Source organism: Ranitomeya imitator, chromosome 1 (assembly GCF_032444005.1).
Source record: "Ranitomeya imitator isolate aRanImi1 chromosome 1, aRanImi1.pri, whole genome shotgun sequence".
In the NCBI taxonomy this organism is placed as follows: Eukaryota; Metazoa; Chordata; class Amphibia; order Anura; family Dendrobatidae; genus Ranitomeya; species Ranitomeya imitator.
Window position 1 is genome coordinate 131,285,636 of NC_091282.1, and position 21,434 is coordinate 131,307,069.

General features: G+C 43.3%; 1 protein-coding gene and 1 long non-coding RNA gene across 3 annotated transcripts in view; one reads left to right on the plus strand and one right to left on the minus strand.

Moving 5' to 3' along the window:
* The window catches only part of MSH3 (mutS homolog 3), a 289,806-nt gene that overhangs the window by 255,594 nt on the left and 12,778 nt on the right, over window positions 1–21,434 (plus strand). For both annotated transcript variants that reach the window (XM_069751007.1, XM_069751017.1), the window contains exon 22: window positions 13,185–13,311. In XM_069751007.1, coding sequence (XP_069607108.1) covers window positions 13,185–13,311 — 127 coding nt within the window. The remainder of the gene's footprint in view (window positions 1–13,184; window positions 13,312–21,434) is intronic.
* Window positions 1–21,434, minus strand: part of LOC138664380 (uncharacterized) — a 314,860-nt gene that overhangs the window by 191,381 nt on the left and 102,045 nt on the right. The window lies entirely within an intron of this gene.

The following is a 21,434-nucleotide window of genomic DNA, read 5'->3' on the forward strand; positions in this document are numbered from 1 at the left end:
CGTAGTATATAGCACAGCGATGTAATATATAGCAGCCACGTAGTATATAACACAGACAGCCACGTAGTATATAGCACAGCCACATAGTATATAGCACAGCCCATGTAGGATATATCACAGAGGCGTGATATATAGCAGCCACGTAATATATAACACAGACAGCCACGTAGTATATAGCAGTCATGTAGTATATAGCAGCCACGTAATATATATATCAGCCACGTAGTATATAGTACAGCCACGTAGTATATAGCACAGCGATGTAGTATATAGCAGCCACGTAGTATATAACACAGCCCACGTAGTATATAGCATAGCCACGTAGTATATAACACAGACAGCCACGTGGTATATAGCAGTGTGGGCACCATAGTATATAACACAGCCAATGTAGTATATAACACAGGCCACATAGTATATAGCACAGCCCACGTAGTATACAGCAGTGTGGGCACCATATCCCTGTGAAAAAAAGAATTAAAATAAAAATTAGTTATATACTCACCCTCCGGCCTGCCGGCCGCGACCAATCAGTGACGCAAGATTTCCGTTACAGAAATACAGACAGACGGAAGTACCCCTTAGACGATTATATAGATAGATGCTTTTGAGGCTGTTGTGTTTAAATCAGAAGTTAGAGGATATGTGAATGCATCCTAAGTGAGAAAAAACAAATTACCCAGACTGAATGGCAGCGTATAAAGAACTTTTTAGTTTAGTGATTATGATCTCAAATATGATACATACGGTATAGTAACATGTGTCACCCCTAGACTATCGTGTTGGGGGAAAAAAAAACAATCCAGCTCTGAAAAAATGCAAAAAAGACCCCACGATATGGCTGCATATGTAGCTAATGTTTACTGTTTATATTTTCACCACTTTGGGTTACATCAGGAGGGCCAAACCAATAGGCTAAAATAAATTTTGCTTAAAATTAACATATTAATTACAATTAATATTAATATACAATAATAATATATCACTCAATATTGAGTAGAATTTATCTCCAAGTATTTGTTAGTGTTCGGAGATTTAGTTTTCATCGCCACAGCTGAATGATTTACAGGTGCTAGCCAGCTTGATTACACGTGGGGATTCCGTAGCAACCAGGCAACTCACACATGTACTCAGCCTGGCTAATAGCTGTAAATCATTCAGCTGCGGCGATGAAAACGAAATCTCCGAATACTAACAAATACTCGGAGACCACCTGAGTGTGCTCTGGAAAACCCGAGCAACAAGTACACTCGCTCATCAATAATCCTGACATCCCCCTATATACAGTGTGAGCACTCGCACATCCCTCCTATACACTGCATGAGCGCTCACACGTCCGTTATAAGCACCCAGGCAAACCCCCTATCTACTATATAATTGTCTAAGGGTCACTTCCGTCTGTCTGTCCTTCTGTCTGTCTTTCTGTCACGGATATTCATTGGTCGCGGCCTCTGTCTGTCATAGAATCCAAGTCGCTGATTGGTCGTGGCAAAACGCCCACGACCATTGCCACGACCAATCAGCGACGGCCACAGTCCGGTGGCAATATGGCCGCTCTTTCCTCCCTGCAGTCAGTGCCCGCTCCATACTCCCCTCCAGTCATCCAGTCAGCCCTCACACAGGGTTAATGTGAGCATTACCGGAGCGCGGTGTAACGCACTCCGGTTACGCAGCTATTAACCCTGTGTGACCATATTTTTACTATTGATGATGCGTATGCAGGATCAGTAGTAAAAATATCTAATGTTACAAATAATAATAATAAAAAAAAAACCGTTATTCTCACCCTCCGACGTGGTGTCCTGTCCTCGGCAGTGCAAGTGGCAGGTTCTGGTGCTAAGGATGCTATGCGAGAAGGACCTGCCATGACGACACGTGTTATGACCTGGTGGTCAGGACAATAATGGACCTGGTGGTTAAGAGCACACGGAATGACCTGATAGTTACTGATAATAAAGGACGAGCTCTGGGACATGGGAACGCTGCTGACCGCTATCCCTAATCCTATCAAACACACTAGAAATAGCCGTGGATTGCGCCTAACGCTCCCTATGCAACTCGGCACAGCCTAAGGAACTAGCTAGCCCTGAAGATAGAAAAATAAAGCCTACCTTGCCTCAGAGAAATTCCCCAAAGGAAAAGGCAGCCCCCCACATATAATGACTGTGAGTAAAGATGAAAATACAAACACAGAGATGAAATAGATTTAGCAAAGTGAGGCCCGACTTACTGAACAGACCGAGGATAGGAAAGGTTACTTTGCGGTCAGCACAAAAACCTGCAAAAAGACCACGCAGGGGGCGCAAAAAGACCCTCCGCACCGACTCACGGTGCGGAGGCGCTCCCTCTGCGTCCCAGAGCTTCCAGCAAGCAAGATAACAATAAAAATAGCAAGCTGGACAGAAAAATAGCAAACCAAAGAAATACAAGCTGGAACTTAGCTTCTGCTGGGAAGACAGGTCACAAGAACGATCCAGGAGTGAACTAGACCAATACTGGAACATTGACAGGTGGCATGGAGCAAAGATCTAAGTGGAGTTAAATAGAGCAGCCAGCTAACGAATTAACCTTGTCACCTGAGGAAGGAAACTCAGAAACACCCACCAGAGGAAGTCCATGGACAGAACCAGCCGAAGTACCATTCATGACCACAGGAGGGAGCCCGACAACAGAATTCACAACAGTCACGGTCATGGGACCGTGACGTCATCACAGGTCCTGCGCTCATACCAACCCTGGGACCGGAAGCTGCCGCGTGCACCGCACACAGGCGACAGCACTACAAGGGGCCCTCGGATGGTGAGTATATGTTCATTTTTTATTTTTTAACCTGTTACATACGTGGCTGGGCAATATACTACGTGACTGGCCAATATACTACATGACTAGGCAGTATACTACGTGTCTGTGCTGTATACTACGTGGCTCTGTGCTGTATACTACGTCACTGTGCAATATACTACGTGGCTGGGCAATATACGACGTCACTGGGCAATATACTACGTGACTGGGCAATATACTACGTGGCTGGGCAATATACTACGTCACTGGGCAATATACTACGTAGCTGTGTAATATACTACGTGACTGGGCAATATACTACGTGACTGGACAATATACTACGTGACTGGACAATATACTATGTGACTGGGCAATATACTACGTGGCTGGGCAATATACTACGTAACACTGGCAATATACTACATGACTGAGCAATATACTACGTGGCTGGGCAATATACTACGTCGCTGTGCAATATAATACGTGGCTGGGCAATATACTACGTGACACAGCGACGGGCACAGTCTGGCCGTGAATTCGCCCCTTCTGACGTCAGTGCCCCCTTGAGTCAGCGCACACACAGGGTTAATGGCTGCGTTACACCGCATTATGCCACGGTGTAACGCAGTCTGTTAATGCTGCTATTAACCATGATACTCACCTTCCTGTCATGATCCCAATGGCAGGGGATCACAAAAGGACAAGCACAAAAACAAAACAAGCTCTAGGGTGATGGAACCTGAGCTGACCGCGATCCTGAACCTAAACACACAACTAGCAGTAGCCGGGGAACGTGCCTACGATGATTCCTAGACGTCTCGCGCCAGCCGAAGGATTAACTTCCCCTATTAGAAGAAACACAGACCTCACTTGCCTCCAGAGAAACACCCCACAGAAATAGCAGCCCCCCACATGTAATAACGGTGAAATGAGAGGAAAGCACATACGTAGTTATGAAAATAGAATCAGCAAAAATGAGGCCCGCTAAAGCTAGATAGCAGAGGATACAAAAGTGAATTGCGCGGTCAGCGAAAAACCCTTCAAAAAACCATCCTGAAATTACTTGAACTCATGTGCCAACTCATGGAACATGAGGAGTAATTTCAGCCCACTAGAGCAACCAGCAGCAAGGAATCACATATCAGCAAGCTGGACTAAGACAAAAATAAAGCAAAACGTGGAACAGGAAAATCAAAACTTAGCTTGTCCTGAAGATAACAGACGCAGGGAGCAGAGGTAAAAAGACACGCTGATTACATTGATAGCCGGCGAGGAAATGACAAAAAGGCCAGGTTAAATAGGAAACTCCCATAACCTGATGGAACAGGTGGACACCAGAGACCGCAGAGAACACAAGTCACCCAGTACCATCAGTAACCACCAGAGGGAGCCCAAAAACAGAACCCACAACAGTACCCCCCCCTTGAGGAGGGGTCACCGAACCCTCACGAGAACCACCAGGGCGACCAGGATGAGCCCTATGAAAAGCACGGACCAAATCGGCAGCATGAACATCAGAGGCAATCACCCAAGAATTATCCTCCTGACCATAACCCTTCCACTTCACCAAATACTGGAGTTTCCGTCTGGAAACACGAGAATCCAAGATCTTCTCCACAACATACTCCAATTCACCCTCCACCAGCACCGGAGCAGGAGGCTCAAGCGAAGGAACAACAGGTACCTCATACTTCCGCAACAACGACCGATGGAACACATTATGAATAGCAAACGATGCCGGGAGATCCAAACGAAACGACACAGGGTTAAGAATTTCCAAGATCCTATAGGGACCGATGAACCGAGGCTTGAACTTAGGAGAAGAGACCTTCATAGGAACAAAACGAGAAGACAACCACACCAAGTCCCCAACAAGAAGTCGAGGACCCACGCGGCGACGGCGATTAGCAAACTGCTGAGCCCTCTCCTGGGACAACTTCAAATTGTCCACCACATGACTCCAAATCCGATGCAACCTATCCACCACCATGTCCACTCCAGGACAATCAGAAGGCTCCACCTGACCAGAGGAAAAACGAGGATGAAACCCCGAATTACAAAAGAAAGGAGAAACCAAGGTAGCAGAACTAGCCCGATTATTAAGGGCAAACTCGGCAAGCGGCAAAAAGGAAACCCAGTCTTCTTGATCAGCAGAAACAAAACACCTTAAATAAGTTTCTAAAGTCTGATTAGTTCGTTCCGTCTGGCCATTCGTCTGGGGATGGAATGCAGACGAAAAGGACAAATCAATGCCCATCTTAGCACAGAACGTCCGCCAAAATCTAGACACAAACTGGGATCCCCTGTCAGAAACGATGTTCTCCGGAATGCCATGCAAACGGACCACGTTTTGAAAAAACAGAGGGACCAACTCAGAGGAGGAAGGTAACTTAGGCAAGGGTACCAGATGAACCATCTTAGAAAAGCGGTCACACACAACCCATATGACGGACATTTTTTGAGAGACAGGGAGATCCGAAATAAAGTCCATGGAAATGTGCGTCCAAGGCCTCTTCGGGATAGGCAAAGGTGACAACAATCCACTGGCCCGAGAACAGCAAGGCCTAGCCCAAGAGGCAAACTCCACAAGACTGCACGAAAGAACGCACATCCCTCGACAAGGAAGGCCACCAAAAAGACCTGGCCACCAAGTCTCTAGTACCAAATATTCCAGGATGACCTGCCAACACAGAAGAATGGACCTCGGAGATGACTCTACTGGTCCAATTATCCGGAACAAACAGTCTTTCCGGCGGACAACGATCAGGTTTATCCGCCTGAAACTCCTGCAAAGCACGTCGCAAGTCTGGGGAGACAGCCGACAAAATCACCCCATCCCTAAGGATACCAGTGGGCTCAGAATTTCCAGGGGAGTCAGGCACAAAACTCCTAGAAAGAGCATCCGCCTTCACATTCTTTGAACCTGGCAGGTATGAAACCACAAAATTGAAACGGGAGAAAAACAGTGACCAACGAGCCTGTCTAGGATTCAGACGCTTGGCAGACTCAAGGTACATCAGATTTTTGTGATCAGTCAAGACCAGCACACGATGTCTAGCACCCTCAAGCCAATGACGCCACTCCTCAAATGCCCACTTCATGGCCAAAAGCTCCCGATTACCAACATCATAATTCCGTTCAGCGGGCGAAAATTTTCTAGAAAAGAACGCATATGGCTTCATCACTGAGCCATCGGAGCTTCTCTGTGACAAAACCGCCCCCGCTCCGATCTCGGAAGCATCAACCTCAACCTGAAAAGGAAGCGACGTATCTGGCTGACGCAACACAGGAGCAGAAGAAAACCGGCGCTTAAGTTCCTGAAAGGCCTCCACAGCCGCAGGAGACCAATCAGTAACATCAGCACCCTTCTTAGTCAAATCCGTCAAAGGCTTAACAACACTAGAAAAATTAGTTATGAGGCGACGATAAAAATTAGCAAAGCCCAAGAACTTCTGTAGACTCTTAAGAGATGTAGGCTGCGTCCAGTCACAAATAGCCTGAACCTTGACGGGATCCATCTCAATAGTAGAAGGGGAAAAAATATACCCCAAAAAGGAAATCTTCTGGACTCCAAAGAGACATTTAGAACCCTTTACAAACAAAGAATTGGCCCGCAGGACCTGAAACACCTTCCTGACCTGCTGAACATGAGACTCCCAGTCATCAGAAAAAAACAAAACATCATCCAAATACACGATAATAAATTTATTCAGATATTCACGGAAAATATCGTGCATAAAAGACTGGAAGACAGAAGGAGCATTAGAAAGTCCAAAAGGCATCACCAAATACTCGAAATGGCCCTCAGGCGTATTAAATGCGGTTTTCCACTCATCACCCTGCCTTATCCGCACAAGATTATACGCACCCCGAAGATCAATCTTAGTGAACCATTTAGCCCCCTTAATGCGAGCGAACAAATCAGTCAATAATGGCAAAGGATACTGATATTTGACTGTAATCTTATTCAAAAGACGATAATCTATGCAAGGCCTCAAGGAACCATCTTTTTTGGCCACGAAAAAAAAACCTGCTCCCAAAGGGGACGAAGATGGACGGATATGTCCCTTTTCCAAGGACTCCTTAACATAATTCCGCATAGCAGTATGCTCTGGCACTGACAGATTGAACAATTGACCTTTAGGGAATTTACTGCCAGGAATCAAATCTATAGCACAATCGCAATCCCTGTGAGGAGGAAGCGAACTGAGCTTAGGCTCCTCAAAAACCTCCCGATAATCAGACAAAAATACCGGAACCTCAGAAGGAGTAGATGAAGCGATAGAAATCGGAGATGCATCATCATGAACCCCCTGACATCCCCAGCTTAACACAGACATTGTTTTCCAGTCTAGGACTGGGTTATGAGTTTGTAACCATGGCAGACCAAGCACTAAGACATCATGTAAATTATACAGTACCAGGAAGCGAATCACCTCCTGATGAACGGGAGTCATACGCATGGTCACTTGTGTCCAGTACTGAGGTTTATTCATAGGCAAAGGTGTAGAGTCAATTCCTTTCAAAGGAATAGGAACTTCCAGAGGTTCCAGACTAAACCCACAGCGATTGGCAAATGACCAATCCATAAGACTCAGGGCAGCGCCTGAATCCACATAGGCATCGACGGAAATGGATGATAATGAACAAATCAGCGTCACAGACAGAATGAACTTAGACTGTAAAGTACCAATGGCAACAGACTTATCAACCTTTTTTGTGCGTTTAGAGCATGCTGATATAACATGAGCTGAATCACCACAATAAAAACACAATCCATTTTTCCGCCTATAATTTTGCTGTTCACTTCTGGACTGAATTCTATCACATTGCATTATCTCAGGTGCCAGTTCAGAAGACACCGCCAAATGGTGCACAGGTTTGCGCTCCCGTAAACGCCGATCAATCTGAATAGCCATAGTCATGGGCTCATTCAGACCTGTAGGCGCCGGGAACCCCACCATAACATCTTTAATGGCCTCAGAAAGGCCATCTCTAAATTTTGCAGCCAGAGCGCACTCATTCCACTGAGTAAGCACCGACCATTTCCGAAATTTCTGACAATATATTTCTGCTTCATCTTGCCCCTGAGAGAGCCAATAAAGCTTTTTCAGCCTGAATCTCTAGGTTAGGTTCCTCATAGAGCAAACCTAATGCCAGAAAAAACGCATCCACATTGAGCAACGCAGGATCCCCTGGTGCCAATGCAAATGCCCAATTCTGAGGGTCACCCCGCAGGAAAGATATAACAATCTTGACCTGCTGAGCAGGGTCTCCAGAGGAGCGAGATTTCAAAGAAAGAAACAACTTGCAATTGTTCCTAAAATTCAGAAAACTAGATCTATCTCCAGAAAAAAACTCTGGGATAGGAATTCTAGCTTCAGACATAGGCGTATGTACAACAAAATCTTGTATATTTTGAACCTTAGCAGCAAGATTATTCAGGCTGGAAGCCAAACTCTGGACGTCCATGATAAACAGCTGAGGTCAGAGCCATTCAAGGATTAAGAGGAAGAAAAAAAACATCCAAGCTGCAATTAAGGCTAGGCAGCAAACACTGAGGAGGGGAAAACAGAAAAAAAAAACTTCCTCAGACTACTTTTCGTCCTACTTCAGCCAAAACGATGACCAATTTTTTTTTTAGGGCCGGCTATACTGTCATGATCCCAATGGCAGGGGATCACAAAAGGACAAGCACAAAAACAAAACAAGCTCTAGGGTGATGGAACCTGAGCTGACCGCGATCCTGAACCTAAACACACAACTAGCAGTAGCCGGGGAACGTGCCTACGATGATTCCTAGACGTCTCGCGCCAGCCGAAGGATTAACTTCCCCTATTAGAAGAAACACAGACCTCACTTGCCTCCAGAGAAACACCCCACAGAAATAGCAGCCCCCCACATGTAATAACGGTGAAATGAGAGGAAAGCACATACGTAGTTATGAAAATAGAATCAGCAAAAATGAGGCCCGCTAAAGCTAGATAGCAGAGGATACAAAAGTGAACTGCGCGATCAGCGAAAAACCCTTCAAAAAACCATCCTGAAATTACTTGAACTAATGTGCCAACTCATGGAACATGAGGAGTAATTTCAGCCCACTAGAGCAACCAGCAGCAAGGAATCACATATCAGCAAGCTGGACTAAGACAAAAATAAAGCAAAACGTGGAACAGGAAAATCAAAACTTAGCTTGTCCTGAAGATAACAGACGCAGGGAGCAGAGGTAAAAAGACACGCTGATTACATTGATAGCCGGCGAGGAAATGACAAAAAGGCCAGGTTAAATAGGAAACTCCCATAACCTGATGGAACAGGTGGACACCAGAGACCGCAGAGAACACAAGTCACCCAGTACCATCAGTAACCACCAGAGGGAGCCCAAAAACAGAACCCACAACACCTTCCGTCGCCTTTCCAGCTTATCGCGATGCTCCGGGCCTTGCATTGCTGTCTCGTGAGATGATGACGTAGCGGTCTCGTGAGACCGCTAAGTTATCTGGGTAATTTCGCTATGCATCACTGGGAACGGAAGCTGCCGGCCGCATCGCGCGCATAGGGACAGCTTCGCTGGATGTCGGAGGGTGAGTTTATAATTATTTTTTATTTTCATTCTTTTTTTAACAGTGCTATATAGTACTTGGGCTGTGTTATATACTGCGAGGCTGCTATATACTACGTGGGCAGTGTTATATACTGCGTGGGTTGTGTTATATACTGCATGGGCTGTGCTATGCTGTATATTACATGGGCTGTGTTATATACAACGTGGGCTGTGTTATATACTATGTGGCAGTGTTGTATACTATGTGGCAGTGTTATATACTACGTGGCAGTGTTATATACTACGTGGGATGTGTTATATACTACGTGTATATGTTATATACTACGTGAGCTGTGTTATATACTACGTGTGCAGTGTTATATACTACGTGGGTTATGTTATATACTACGTGGCAGTTTTATATACTACGTGGACTGTGTTATATACTACGTGGACTGTGTTATATACTATGTGGGCTGTGTTATATACTACGTGGCAGTGTTATATACTACGTGGGCTGTGTTATATACAACTTGTTTTATATATTACATGGCATTGTTATATACTACGTGGATGTGTTATATACTACGTGAGCTGTGTTATATACTACGTGGGCAGTGTTATATACTACGTGGGCAGTGTTATATACTACGTGGCAGTGTTATATACTACGTGGGCAGTGTTATATACTATGTGGGCAGTGTTATATACTACGTGGGCAGTGTTATATACTACGTGGGCAGTGTTATATACTACGTGGGCAGTGTTATATACTACGTGGGCTGTGTTATATACTACGTGGGTGTGTTATATACTACGTGGCAGCGTTATATACTACATGGGCTGTGTTATATACTACGTGACAGTGTTATATACTACGTGGGCAGTGTTATATACTACGTGGGCAGTGTTATATACTACGTGGGCAGTGTTATATACTACGTGGGCTGTTATATACAACTTGTTTTATATATTACATGGCATTGTTATATACTGCGTGGATGTGTTATATACTACGTGAGCTGTGTTATATACTACGTGGGCAGTGTTATATACTACGTGGCAGTGTTATATACTACGTGGGCTGTGTTATATACAACTTGTTTTATATATTACATGGCATTGTTATATACTACGTGGATGTGTTATATACTACGTGAGCTGTGTTATATACTATGTGAGCAGTGTTATATACTACGTGCGCAGTGTTATATACTACGTGGCAGTGTTATATACTACGTGGGCTGTGTTATATACAACTTGTTTTATATATTACATGGCATTGTTATATACTGCGTGGATGTGTTATATACTACGTGGGCAGTGTTATATACTACGTGGCAGTGTTATATACTACGTGGGCTGTGTTATATACAACTTGTTTTATATATTACATGGCATTGTTATATACTACGTGGATGTGTTATATACTACGTGAGCTGTGTTATATACTATGTGAGCAGTGTTATATACTACGTGCGCAGTGTTATATACTACGTGGCAGTGTTATATACTACGTGGGCTGTGTTATATACAACTTGTTTTATATATTACATGGCATTGTTATATACTACGTGGATGTGTTATATACTACGTGAGCTGTGTTATATACTACGTGGGCAGTGTTATATACTACGTGGGCAGTGTTATATACTACGTGGGCAGTGTTATATACTACGTGGGCTGTGTTATATACTACGTGGGTGTGTTATATACTACGTGACAGCGTTATATACTACATGGGCTGTGTTATATACTACGTGGGCAGTGTTATATACTATGTGCGCAGTGTTATATACTACGTGGGCAGTGTTATATACTACGTGGGCAGTGTTATATACTACGTGGCAGTGTTATATACTACGTGGCAGTGTTATATACTACGTGGCAGTGTTATATACTACGTGGTCAGTGTTATATACTACGTGGGCAGTGTTATATACTACGTGGGCAGTGTTATATACTACGTGCGCAGTGTTATATACTACGTGGGCAGTGTTATATACTACGTGGGCAGTGTTATATACTACGTGGGCAGTGTTATATACTACGTGGCAGTGTTATATACTACGTGGCAGTGTTATATACTACGTGGCAGCGTTATATACTACATGGGCTGTGTTATATACTACTTGACAATGTTATATACTAGGTGGGCAGTGTTATATACTATGTGTGCAGTGTTATATACTACTTGGGCAGTGTTATATACTACGTGGGCTGTGTTATATACTACGTGGGCTGTGTTATATACTACGTGGCAGTGTTATATACTACGTGGCAGTGTTATATACTACGTGGTCAGTGTTATATACTACGTGGGCAGTGTTATATACTACGTGCTCAGTGTTGTATACCGCGTGGGCTGTGTTATATACTATGTGGCTGTGTTATATACTACATAGCTCCTATATACTACGTGGCTGTCTGTGTTACGTGGCCTCTGCTGTATGCTATGTGGCTGATATATATATATATATATATATATATATATATATATATATATATACACACACACACATACATACATACATACATACATACATATTCTAGAATACCCGATGCGTTAGAATCGGGCCACCATCTAGTATTCAGTATAATCCCCCACACACAGCCTCCCTACATATAGCATGAGCCCCCTCCATATACACTATAATCCCACAAACCGCCTTCTCTATATATATTACATGCCCCTATATACAGTTTGAGCCCACACTCAGCCTCCCTATACACAGTATAAGCCCCCTATATACAGCATGAGGACACACATAGCCTCACTATATACAGCATGGGACCACTCAGTCCCCTATATGCAGCATGAGCCCCCTCCATATACACTATGATCCCACACACAAAAACCTATATACAGCGTGAGCCCCATATACAGTTTGAGCCCACACACAGCACCCTTATATACAGTAGGGGACCCCCATATACAGCATGAGCTAACACACAGGCCTCTATAAACAGGAGGGAGTTTCTCTATACAACATGAGAACACACAAATACACACAGAGACTCCCTATATATGGCTTGAGACCACACCCAGTCCCCTATATACAGCATGAGCCCCCACATAGCCTCCCCATACACATTATGACCCCACACACAGGTCTACTCCCCTTATATACTATTTTATTAAACACTTTCTGTATCCTTCTGATGCAGATAGTGGTGAAATCGGGATGCATGGCTGAAGGAGGGCGGCAACATGGTGCTGCCCGTGGGTCAGTGTTTTCAGCCCTTCGGCTGTCATGGTCCGTGCGCTGGCCTGGAACAGCCAGAGCCAGATGTCGCCCGCGGGACGCACTTTGTCCAGGTCTGGGTTACAGAATGCGTTTTCTACCTGTGAAGGGTTTGATTGTCACTTGATCTTTTTTGTACCAGATAACTGTGTTGTAGAAAATTGATTTGATTCCTAATTTCTCGAGAATATTTGTCATAGATAGAACTGTCAGAAGTTGCTGTGGTGCAGCCATTACTAGCATTCTGTGTTATACCAGGCAGCCACAGATGTTCCAATAGGCGGAGGCTTAATAGTATAAAAGCTCCGTTATTAGAGCAGGGCGTATCTATTCAGCATATGGATGCACTACATTTGTAGTGTCCTTTTGATGTACACATTAAAACCCCCTGCCCCATCCGCAGACACCAAACACATCCATAGAGCCCCACTCGCCATATATTTGTCACCAGAGTCTCCTGACGCCATCCCATAAGCAGGTACCGGTATATGTCAGTTTAATGCACATTCAACAGAAATTGTTAATGTAACTGATTTATAGGAATGTTTGCTCGTTATCTGTGCCATCTATTTTGTACTAATTTCACAATGTTTTTATTCATGTTCTGCCCTCAGGTTACATCATTAACACTGTTTGTCACACATTACCCTCCTTTGTGTGAATTGGAAACCTGCTATCCTACTTCTGTTGGAAACTACCATATGGCTTTCTTTATCGATGCAGCACAAAGCAATGTACATGGTATGATGACCAATTTTCACTCCATTTAATCTTGATTTAACCAGTGATTTTTCCATCACTTTGTTTTACCCTTTCTAGTAGGTCCAGGTTTACACCACGTTTCTGTCACACATTTGTGATTCCTTCTGAACCCCTAAAAAATCGTTTTCAGACCCCATTGGATCCATACACTTATACACTATTAAATGGAGTCAGAAGCATGCAACTTTGGATTTCTTTTCAATTTTTTTTTCGATTTTTAAGTCTGAAACAAAAGTGCAATAGACTACACTATAGTTTCCATGGTCAAATGTTGCGTGTTTTGTACTCCATTTGGCAATTAAAATCAATGTTTCATTTGAGTGAACATCCAAAGCTCTTTTTTCACAGGTTCAAATAGAATGTGTGGCCAAAACGTGAGGTGGTCATACCTCAAGACTTTACCAGCCATCCATGGTGCACCAACTGCTGAGATGCCCATTGATTGCCAGAATGGGGGATGTCTGACTCCATTTGAGTGGAGTACAATGCTCTCCCAGCAGTACAAAGCTAACTTTACAATTCTATGAATTTGATTATATATATATATATATATATATATATATCATACTTATATGTATATAGTACAGACCAAAAGTTTGGGCACACCTTCTCATTTGAAGACTTTTCTGCATTTTCTTGACTATGAAAATTTTTAATTCACACTGAAGGCATCAAAACTATGAATTAACACATGTGGAATTATATGCTTAACAAAAAAGTGTGAAACAACTGAAAATATGTCTTATATTCTAGGTTCTTCAAAGTAGCCACCTTTGTCATTGATGACTGCTTTGCACACTCTTGGCATTCTCTTGATGAGCTTCAAGAGGTAGTCACCGGAAATGGTTTTCACTTCACAGGTGTGCCCTGTCAGGTTTAACCCCTTTCTGACATTAGACGTACTATCCCGTCGAGGTGGGGTGGGCCCCTATGACCACCGACGGGATAGTACGTCATACGGGATCGCAGCTGACATCCGGCACTATGTGCCAGGAGCGGTCACGGACCGCTCCCGGCACATTAACCCCTGGCACACCGCGATCAAACATGATTTCGATGTGCCGGCGGTACAGGGAAGCATCGCGCAGGGAGGGGGCTCCCTGCGGGCTTCCCTGAGCCCCCCGCAGCAAAGCGATGTGATCGCGTTGCTGCGAGGGTCTCCCTACCTCCCTCCCTGTAGCAGGCCCGGATCCAAGATGGCCGCGGCATCCGGGTCCTGCAGGGAGGGAGGCGGCTTCACAGAGCCTGCTCAGAGCAGGCACTGTGAAGCCTGCAGTGCTGTAAGTCAGATCGGTGATCTGACAGAGTGCTGTGCAAACTGTCAGATCACCGATCTGTGATGTCCCCCCCTGGGACAAAGTAAAAAAGTTTTTAAAAAAAATTCCAAATGTGTAAAAAAAAAATAAAAAAAATAAAAAAAAAAATATTCCTAAATAATGAAAAAAAATGTATATATTATTCCCATAAATAAATTTCTTTATCTAAATAAAAAAAAACAATAAAACTACATATTTAGTATCGCCACGTCCGTTACGACCCCACCTATAAAACTGGCCCACTAGTTAACCCCTTCAGTAAACACCGTAAGGCTAGGGTCACATTGCGTTAGTGCAATCCGTTTAGCGCTAGCGGATTGCGCTAACGCAATGTTTTCTATGGGCTGCGGTCGGGGTCGCGGTAACGTCCCCGCTCTCGCAGATCCCCGATCTGCGAGAGCGAGGAACGGACCGCGGGCGCGCCTCGGACGCTGCAAGCAGCGTCCGCGGCGCGCCAGGAATCACCGGCGCGTCGCTAGCGCGTGCCGAACATGGCACGCGCTAGTGAAGCGCGTTCCCATTGCCTTCAATGGGCGCGTTAACGGACGCGTTGCACGGCGTTAATTTCGCCGTGCAACGCTGTCCGTTAAACGCGGACCCATAACACAATGGGAACCCAGCCTTAGAAAAAAAAACGAGGCAAAAAACAACGCTTTATTATCATACCGCCGAACAAAAAGTGGAATAACACGCGATCAAAAAGACAGATATAAATAACCATGGTACCGCTGAAAACGTCATCTTGTCCCGCAAAAAACGAGCCATCATACAGCATCATCAGCAAAAAAATAAAAAGTTATAGTCCTGAGAATAAAATAGTTTTTATCGTATAAAAGCGGAAAAACATAAAAAAATGATATAAATGAGGTGTCGCTTTAATCGTACTGACCCGAAGAATAAAACTGCTTTATCAATGTAACCAAACGCAGAACGGTATAAACGCCTCCCCCAAAAGAAATTAATGAATAGCTGGTTTTTGGTCATTCTGCCTCACAAAAATCGGAATAAAAAGCGATCAAAAAATGTCACGTGCCCGAAAATGTTACCAATAAAAATGTCAACTCGTCCCGCAAAAAACAAGACCTCACATGACTCTGTGGACCAAAATATGGGAAAATTATAGCTCTCAAAATGTGGTAACGCAAAAAATATTTTTTGCAATAAAAAGCGTCTTTCAGTGTGTGACGGCTGCCAATCATAAAAATCCGCTAAAAAAAACGCTATAAAAGTAAATCAAACCCCCCTTCATCACCCCCTTAGTTAGGGAAAAATTAAAAAAATGTTTTTATTTCCATTTTCCCATTAGGGTTAGGGCTAAGGTTATTGTTGGGGCTAAAGTTAGGGTTAGGGTTTAGATTACATTTACAGTTGGGAATAGGGTTGGGATTAGGGTTAGGGGTGTGTCAGGGTTAGAGGTGTGGTTAGGGTTACTGTTGGGATTAGGGTTAGGGGTGTGTTTGGATTAGGGTTTCAGTTATAATTGGGGGGTTTCCACTGTTTAGGCACATCAGGGGCTCTCCAAAAGCGACATGGCGTCCGATCTCAATTCCAGCCAATTCTGCGTTGAAAAAGTAAAACAGTGCTTCTTCCCTTCCAAGCTCTCCCGTGTGCCCAAACAGGGGTTTACCCCAACATATGGGGTATCAGCGTACTCAGGACAAACAGGACAACAACTTTTGGGGTCCAATTTCTGCTGTTACCCTTGGGAAAATACAAAACTGGGGGCTAAAAAATAATTTTTGTGGGGGAAAAAAAAAGATTTTTTATTTTCACGGCTCTGCGTTATAAACTGTAGTGAAACACTTGGGGGTTCGAAGTTCTCACAACACATCTAGATAAGTTCCCTGTGGGGTCTAGTTTCCAATATTGGGTCACTTGTGGGGGGTTTCTACTGTTTAGGTACATTAGGGGCTCTGCAAACGCAATGTGACGCCTGCAGACCATTCCATCTAAGTCTGCATTCCAAATGGCACTCCTTCCCTTCCGAGCCCTCCCATGCGCCCAAACGGTGGTTCCCCCCACATATGGGGTATCAGCGTACTCAGGACAAATTGGACAACAACTTTTGGGGTCGAATTTCTCCTCTTACCCTCGGGAAAATACAAAACTGGGGGCTAAAAAAATAATTTTTGTGGGAAAAATTTTTATTTTTTTTTTTGCGGCTCTGCATTATAAACTTCTGTGAAGCCCTTGGTGTGTCAAAGCGCTCAAAACACATCTAGATAAGTTCCTTAGGGGGTCTACTTTCCAAAATGGTGTCACTTGTGGGGGGTTTCAATGTTTAGGCACATCAGGGGCTCTCCAAACGCAACATGGCGTCCCATCTCAATTCCTGTCAATTTTGCATTGAAAAGTCAAACGGCGCTCCTTCCCTTCCGAGCTCTCCCATGCGCCCAAACAGTGGTTTACCCCCACATATGGGGTATCGGCGTACTCAGGACAAATTGTACAACAACTTTTGGGGTCCAATTTCTTCTCTTACCCTTGGGAAAATAAAAAATTGGGGGCGAAAAGATAATTTTTGTGAAACAATATGATTTTTTATTTTTACGGTTCTGCATTATAAACTTCTGTGAAGCTCTTGGTGGGTCAAAGTGCTCACCACACCTCTAGATAAGTTCCTTAGGGGGTCTACTTTCCAAAATGGTGTCACTTGTGGGAAGTTTCAATGTTTAGGCACATCAGGGGCTCTCCAAACGCAACATGGTGTCCCATCTCGATTCCAGTCAATTTTGCATTGAAAAGTCAAATGGCGCTCCTTCGCTTCCGAGCTCTGTCATGAAGGTGGTTTACCCCCACATATGGGGTATCGGTGTACTCAGGACAAATTGTACAACAACTTTTGGGGTCCATTTTCTCCTGTTACCCTTGGTAAAATAAAACAAATTGAAGCTGAAGTACATTTTTTGTGAAAAAAAGTTAAATGTTCATTTTTATTTAAACATTCCAAAAATTCCTGTGAAGCACCAGAAGGGTTAATAAACTTCTAGAATATGGTTTTGAGCACCTTGAGGGGTGCAGTTTTTAGAATGGTGTCACACTTGGGTATTTTCTATCATATAGACCCCTCACAATGACTTCAAATGAGATGTGGTCCCTAAAAAAAAAATGGTGTTGTAAAAATGAGAAATTGCTGGTCAACTTTTAACCCTTATAACTCCCTAACAAAAAAAAATTTTGGTTCCAAAATTGTGCTGATGTAGACATGTGGGAATTGTTACTTATTAAGTATTTTGTGTGACATATCTCTGTGATTTAATTGCATAAAAAGTTGGAAAATTGCGAAATTTTCATAATTTTCGCCAAATTTCCGTTTTTTTCACAAATAAACGCTACTATCGGTAGTATCAAAGAATTTTTACCACTATCATGAAGTACAATATGTCACGAGAAAACAATGTCAGAATCACTGGGATCCGTTGAAGCGTTCCAGAGTTATAACCTCATAACGGGACAGTGGTCAGAATTGTAAAAATTGGCCCGGTCATTAACGTGCAAACCACCCTTGGGGGTAAAGGGGTTAATAAGATACACAACGGATAGTCCTACTGAATAGACTATTAGCTGCTTTTTTCTTGCCATAATACAAATTCTAAGTAAAGAAAAACGAGTGGCCATCATTACTTTAAGAAATGAAGGTCAGTCAGTCCGAAAAATTGGGAAAACTTTGAAAGTGTCCCCAAGTGCAGTTGGAAAAGTCATCAAACGCTATAAAGAAACATGCTCACATGAGGACCGCCCCAGGAAAGGAAGACCGAGCGTCACCTCTGCTTCTGAGGATAAGTTTATCCGAGTCACCAGCCTCAGAAATTGCAGGATAATAGCAGCTCAGATTAGAGACCAGGTCAATGCCACACAGAGTTCTAGCAGCAGACACATCTTTACAACAACTGTTAAGAGGAGACTTTGTGCATCAGGCCTTCATGGTAAAATAGCTGCTAGGAAACCACTGCTAAGGACAGGCAACAAGCAGAAGAGACTTGTTTGGGCTAAAGAACACAAGGAATGAACATTAGACCAGTGGAAATCTGTGCTTTGGTCTGATGAGTCCAAATTTGAGATCTTTGGTTCCAACCACCGTGTCTTTGTGCGATGCAGAAAAGGTGAACGGATGGACTCTACATGCCTGATTCCCACCGTGAAGCATTGAGGAGGTGGTGTGATGGTGTGGGGGTGCTTTTCTGGTGACACTTTTGGGGATTTATTCAAAATTGAAGGCATACTGAACCAGCATGGATACCACAGCATCTTGCAGTGGCATGCTATTCCATCCGGTTTGCATTTAGTTGGACCATCATTTATTTTTCAACTTGACAATGACCCCAAACACACCTCCAGGCTGTGTAAGGGCTATTTGACCAAGAAGGAGAGTGATGACCTGGCCTCCACAGTCCCCAGACCTGAACCTAATCGAGATGGTTTGGTGTGAGCTGGACCGCGGAGTGAAGGCAAAAGGGCCAACAAGCGTTAAGCATCTCTGGGAACTCCTTCAAGATTGTTGGAAGACCATTCCCGGCGACTACCTCTTGAAGCTCATCAAGAGAATTCCAAGAGTGTGCAAAGCAGTCATCAAAGCAAAAGGTGGCTACTTTGGAGAACCTAGAATATAAGACATAATTTCAGTTGTTTGACACTTTTTTAAGTATATAATTCCACATGTGTTAATTCATAGTTTTGATGCCTTCAGTGTGAATGTACAATTTTCATAGTCATGAACATACAGAAAAATCTTTAAATAAGGTGTGTGTGTGTGTATATATATATATATGTGTATATATATATATATATATATATATATATATATATATACATATATATATATACACACAGTACAGACCAAAAGTATATATATATATATATATATATAAATACAGGCTTTCCACAGTGTTGCAAATACTAGAATTTCATCAGCTCACCCAACCAGACATATTAGAGTCCAATTCTCAATAGACATGTGCAGAGCACGGATCACCACCAAGTTCCTGATGGCCGACTCCCAGGCAAAAATGCAAATCACTCACTTGTCCAGCTCATGCAAATATTGAATGGAGGAGATGAAAATGGAATAAAAATCTTGTCCTTTATTAGTGCATCATTAATATAAGCTGACGCGTTTCAGGCAGCACTGCCCTTAGTCATATATGACATTCTATGACTAAGTGCAGTGCTGACTGAAACGCGTCAGCTTGTTTTTTATGATGCACTAATAAAGGACTAGATTTTTATTCCATTTTCATCTCCTCCATTCAAGATTTGCATGAGCTGGACAAGTGAGTGATTTGCATTTCCACAGTGTGCACCCAGCCAATATTTGGAATTGGAACTGTTTGCACTATATCAGGTAGTAGCGGTAATATGCCTCTGCTGAAACCCATGAGCTGTTATAGCGAGGAAAAGTTGCCACCAGCTATACATTTTAAATATAACACATTGACAAGGCTTTTCTACCAAAACACAAGTTGCTCATACATACTGTGTATCACTGCCTCCCCCTTAATCCCTTTACGTTGCTGATCCATTAAGAGCAACAAGATAGGTGCATGTCGCTTCATGTTTTTAGCCAGCTGAGCAATCTTCTAAGCACTTGCACAGCTGAAGACCTGTGAGTGCAACTATTCCTATATTACATGACTGTGTGATCTTTTTATTAACCATTTTATCTTTTATTAAAGGGCACCCAAACTATTTTTTATTTAGCTATCTTATAGGCCATGCAAAGTTATTAATTTTTGTACTACACTTCATTACCTTATTTTGCTTTCTTCTCTTCCAAACACCATGCCGCCGTGCTATTTTGCAGTTCATGCCTTTTAGAAGCTGGTTTAAATTGCAGCTCATCCAAGATCAACACTCTGTTTACGAAGTACAGGTAGTCTCCTCTCTGAACCTCTTTGCTCTCCACTCCTATACTCAGAAAAGGAAATGTCCTACTCCTTTGTAAATAAATTACAGATTTTTGCTGAGCTGCAGTTGAAAGGAACTTCTAAGACAGTCTGATCATGTAAAACAACAATGCAGGCTGGTTATATTAAAAAGCACCGCATTCTGGTCATGTAAAACATCACTCCAATCTGGTCATGTAAAACAGCACCGCAGGCTGGTCATGTGAAACAACACCGCAGGCTGGTCATGTGAAACAGTAACGCAGGCTGGTCATGTGAAACAGCACCGCAGGCTGGTCATGTGAAACAACACCGCAGGCTGGTCATGTGAAACAACACCGCAGGCTGGTCATGTGAAACAGTAACGCAGGCTGGTCATGTGAAACAGCACCACAAGCTGATCGTGTGAAACAGCACCGCAGGCTGATCGTGTGAAACAGCACCGCAGGCTGGTCATGTGAAACAGCACCACAGGCTGGTCATATAAAACAGTAACGCTGGCTGGTCATGTGAAACAGCACCACAAGCTGGTCATGTGAAACAGCACCCCAAGCTGGTCATGTGAAACAGCACCCCAAGCTGGTCATGTGAAACTGCACCGCAGGCTGGTCATGTGAAACAGCACCGCAAGCTGGTGAAGTGAAACCTCATGTGTGATGGTGTTTGGAAGGTAATGAAGTACATTACAAAAAATCATTACTTTGCAATTCCTAGAATATAATTATCATTAGTAAAATAAAAAGTTATTTCAGATTAATGTATACGCATCCTGTTTGCTGGTCATTTTCTATTTGTCATCTATTTGGTGTTCATGGGATATATCCTTCATAGGAGTGCTCTTAAATAAGGCTGTTTTCTATTAATTGTACAGCATCTTTTTTTTGTTTTTTACAAAGATTTTTTT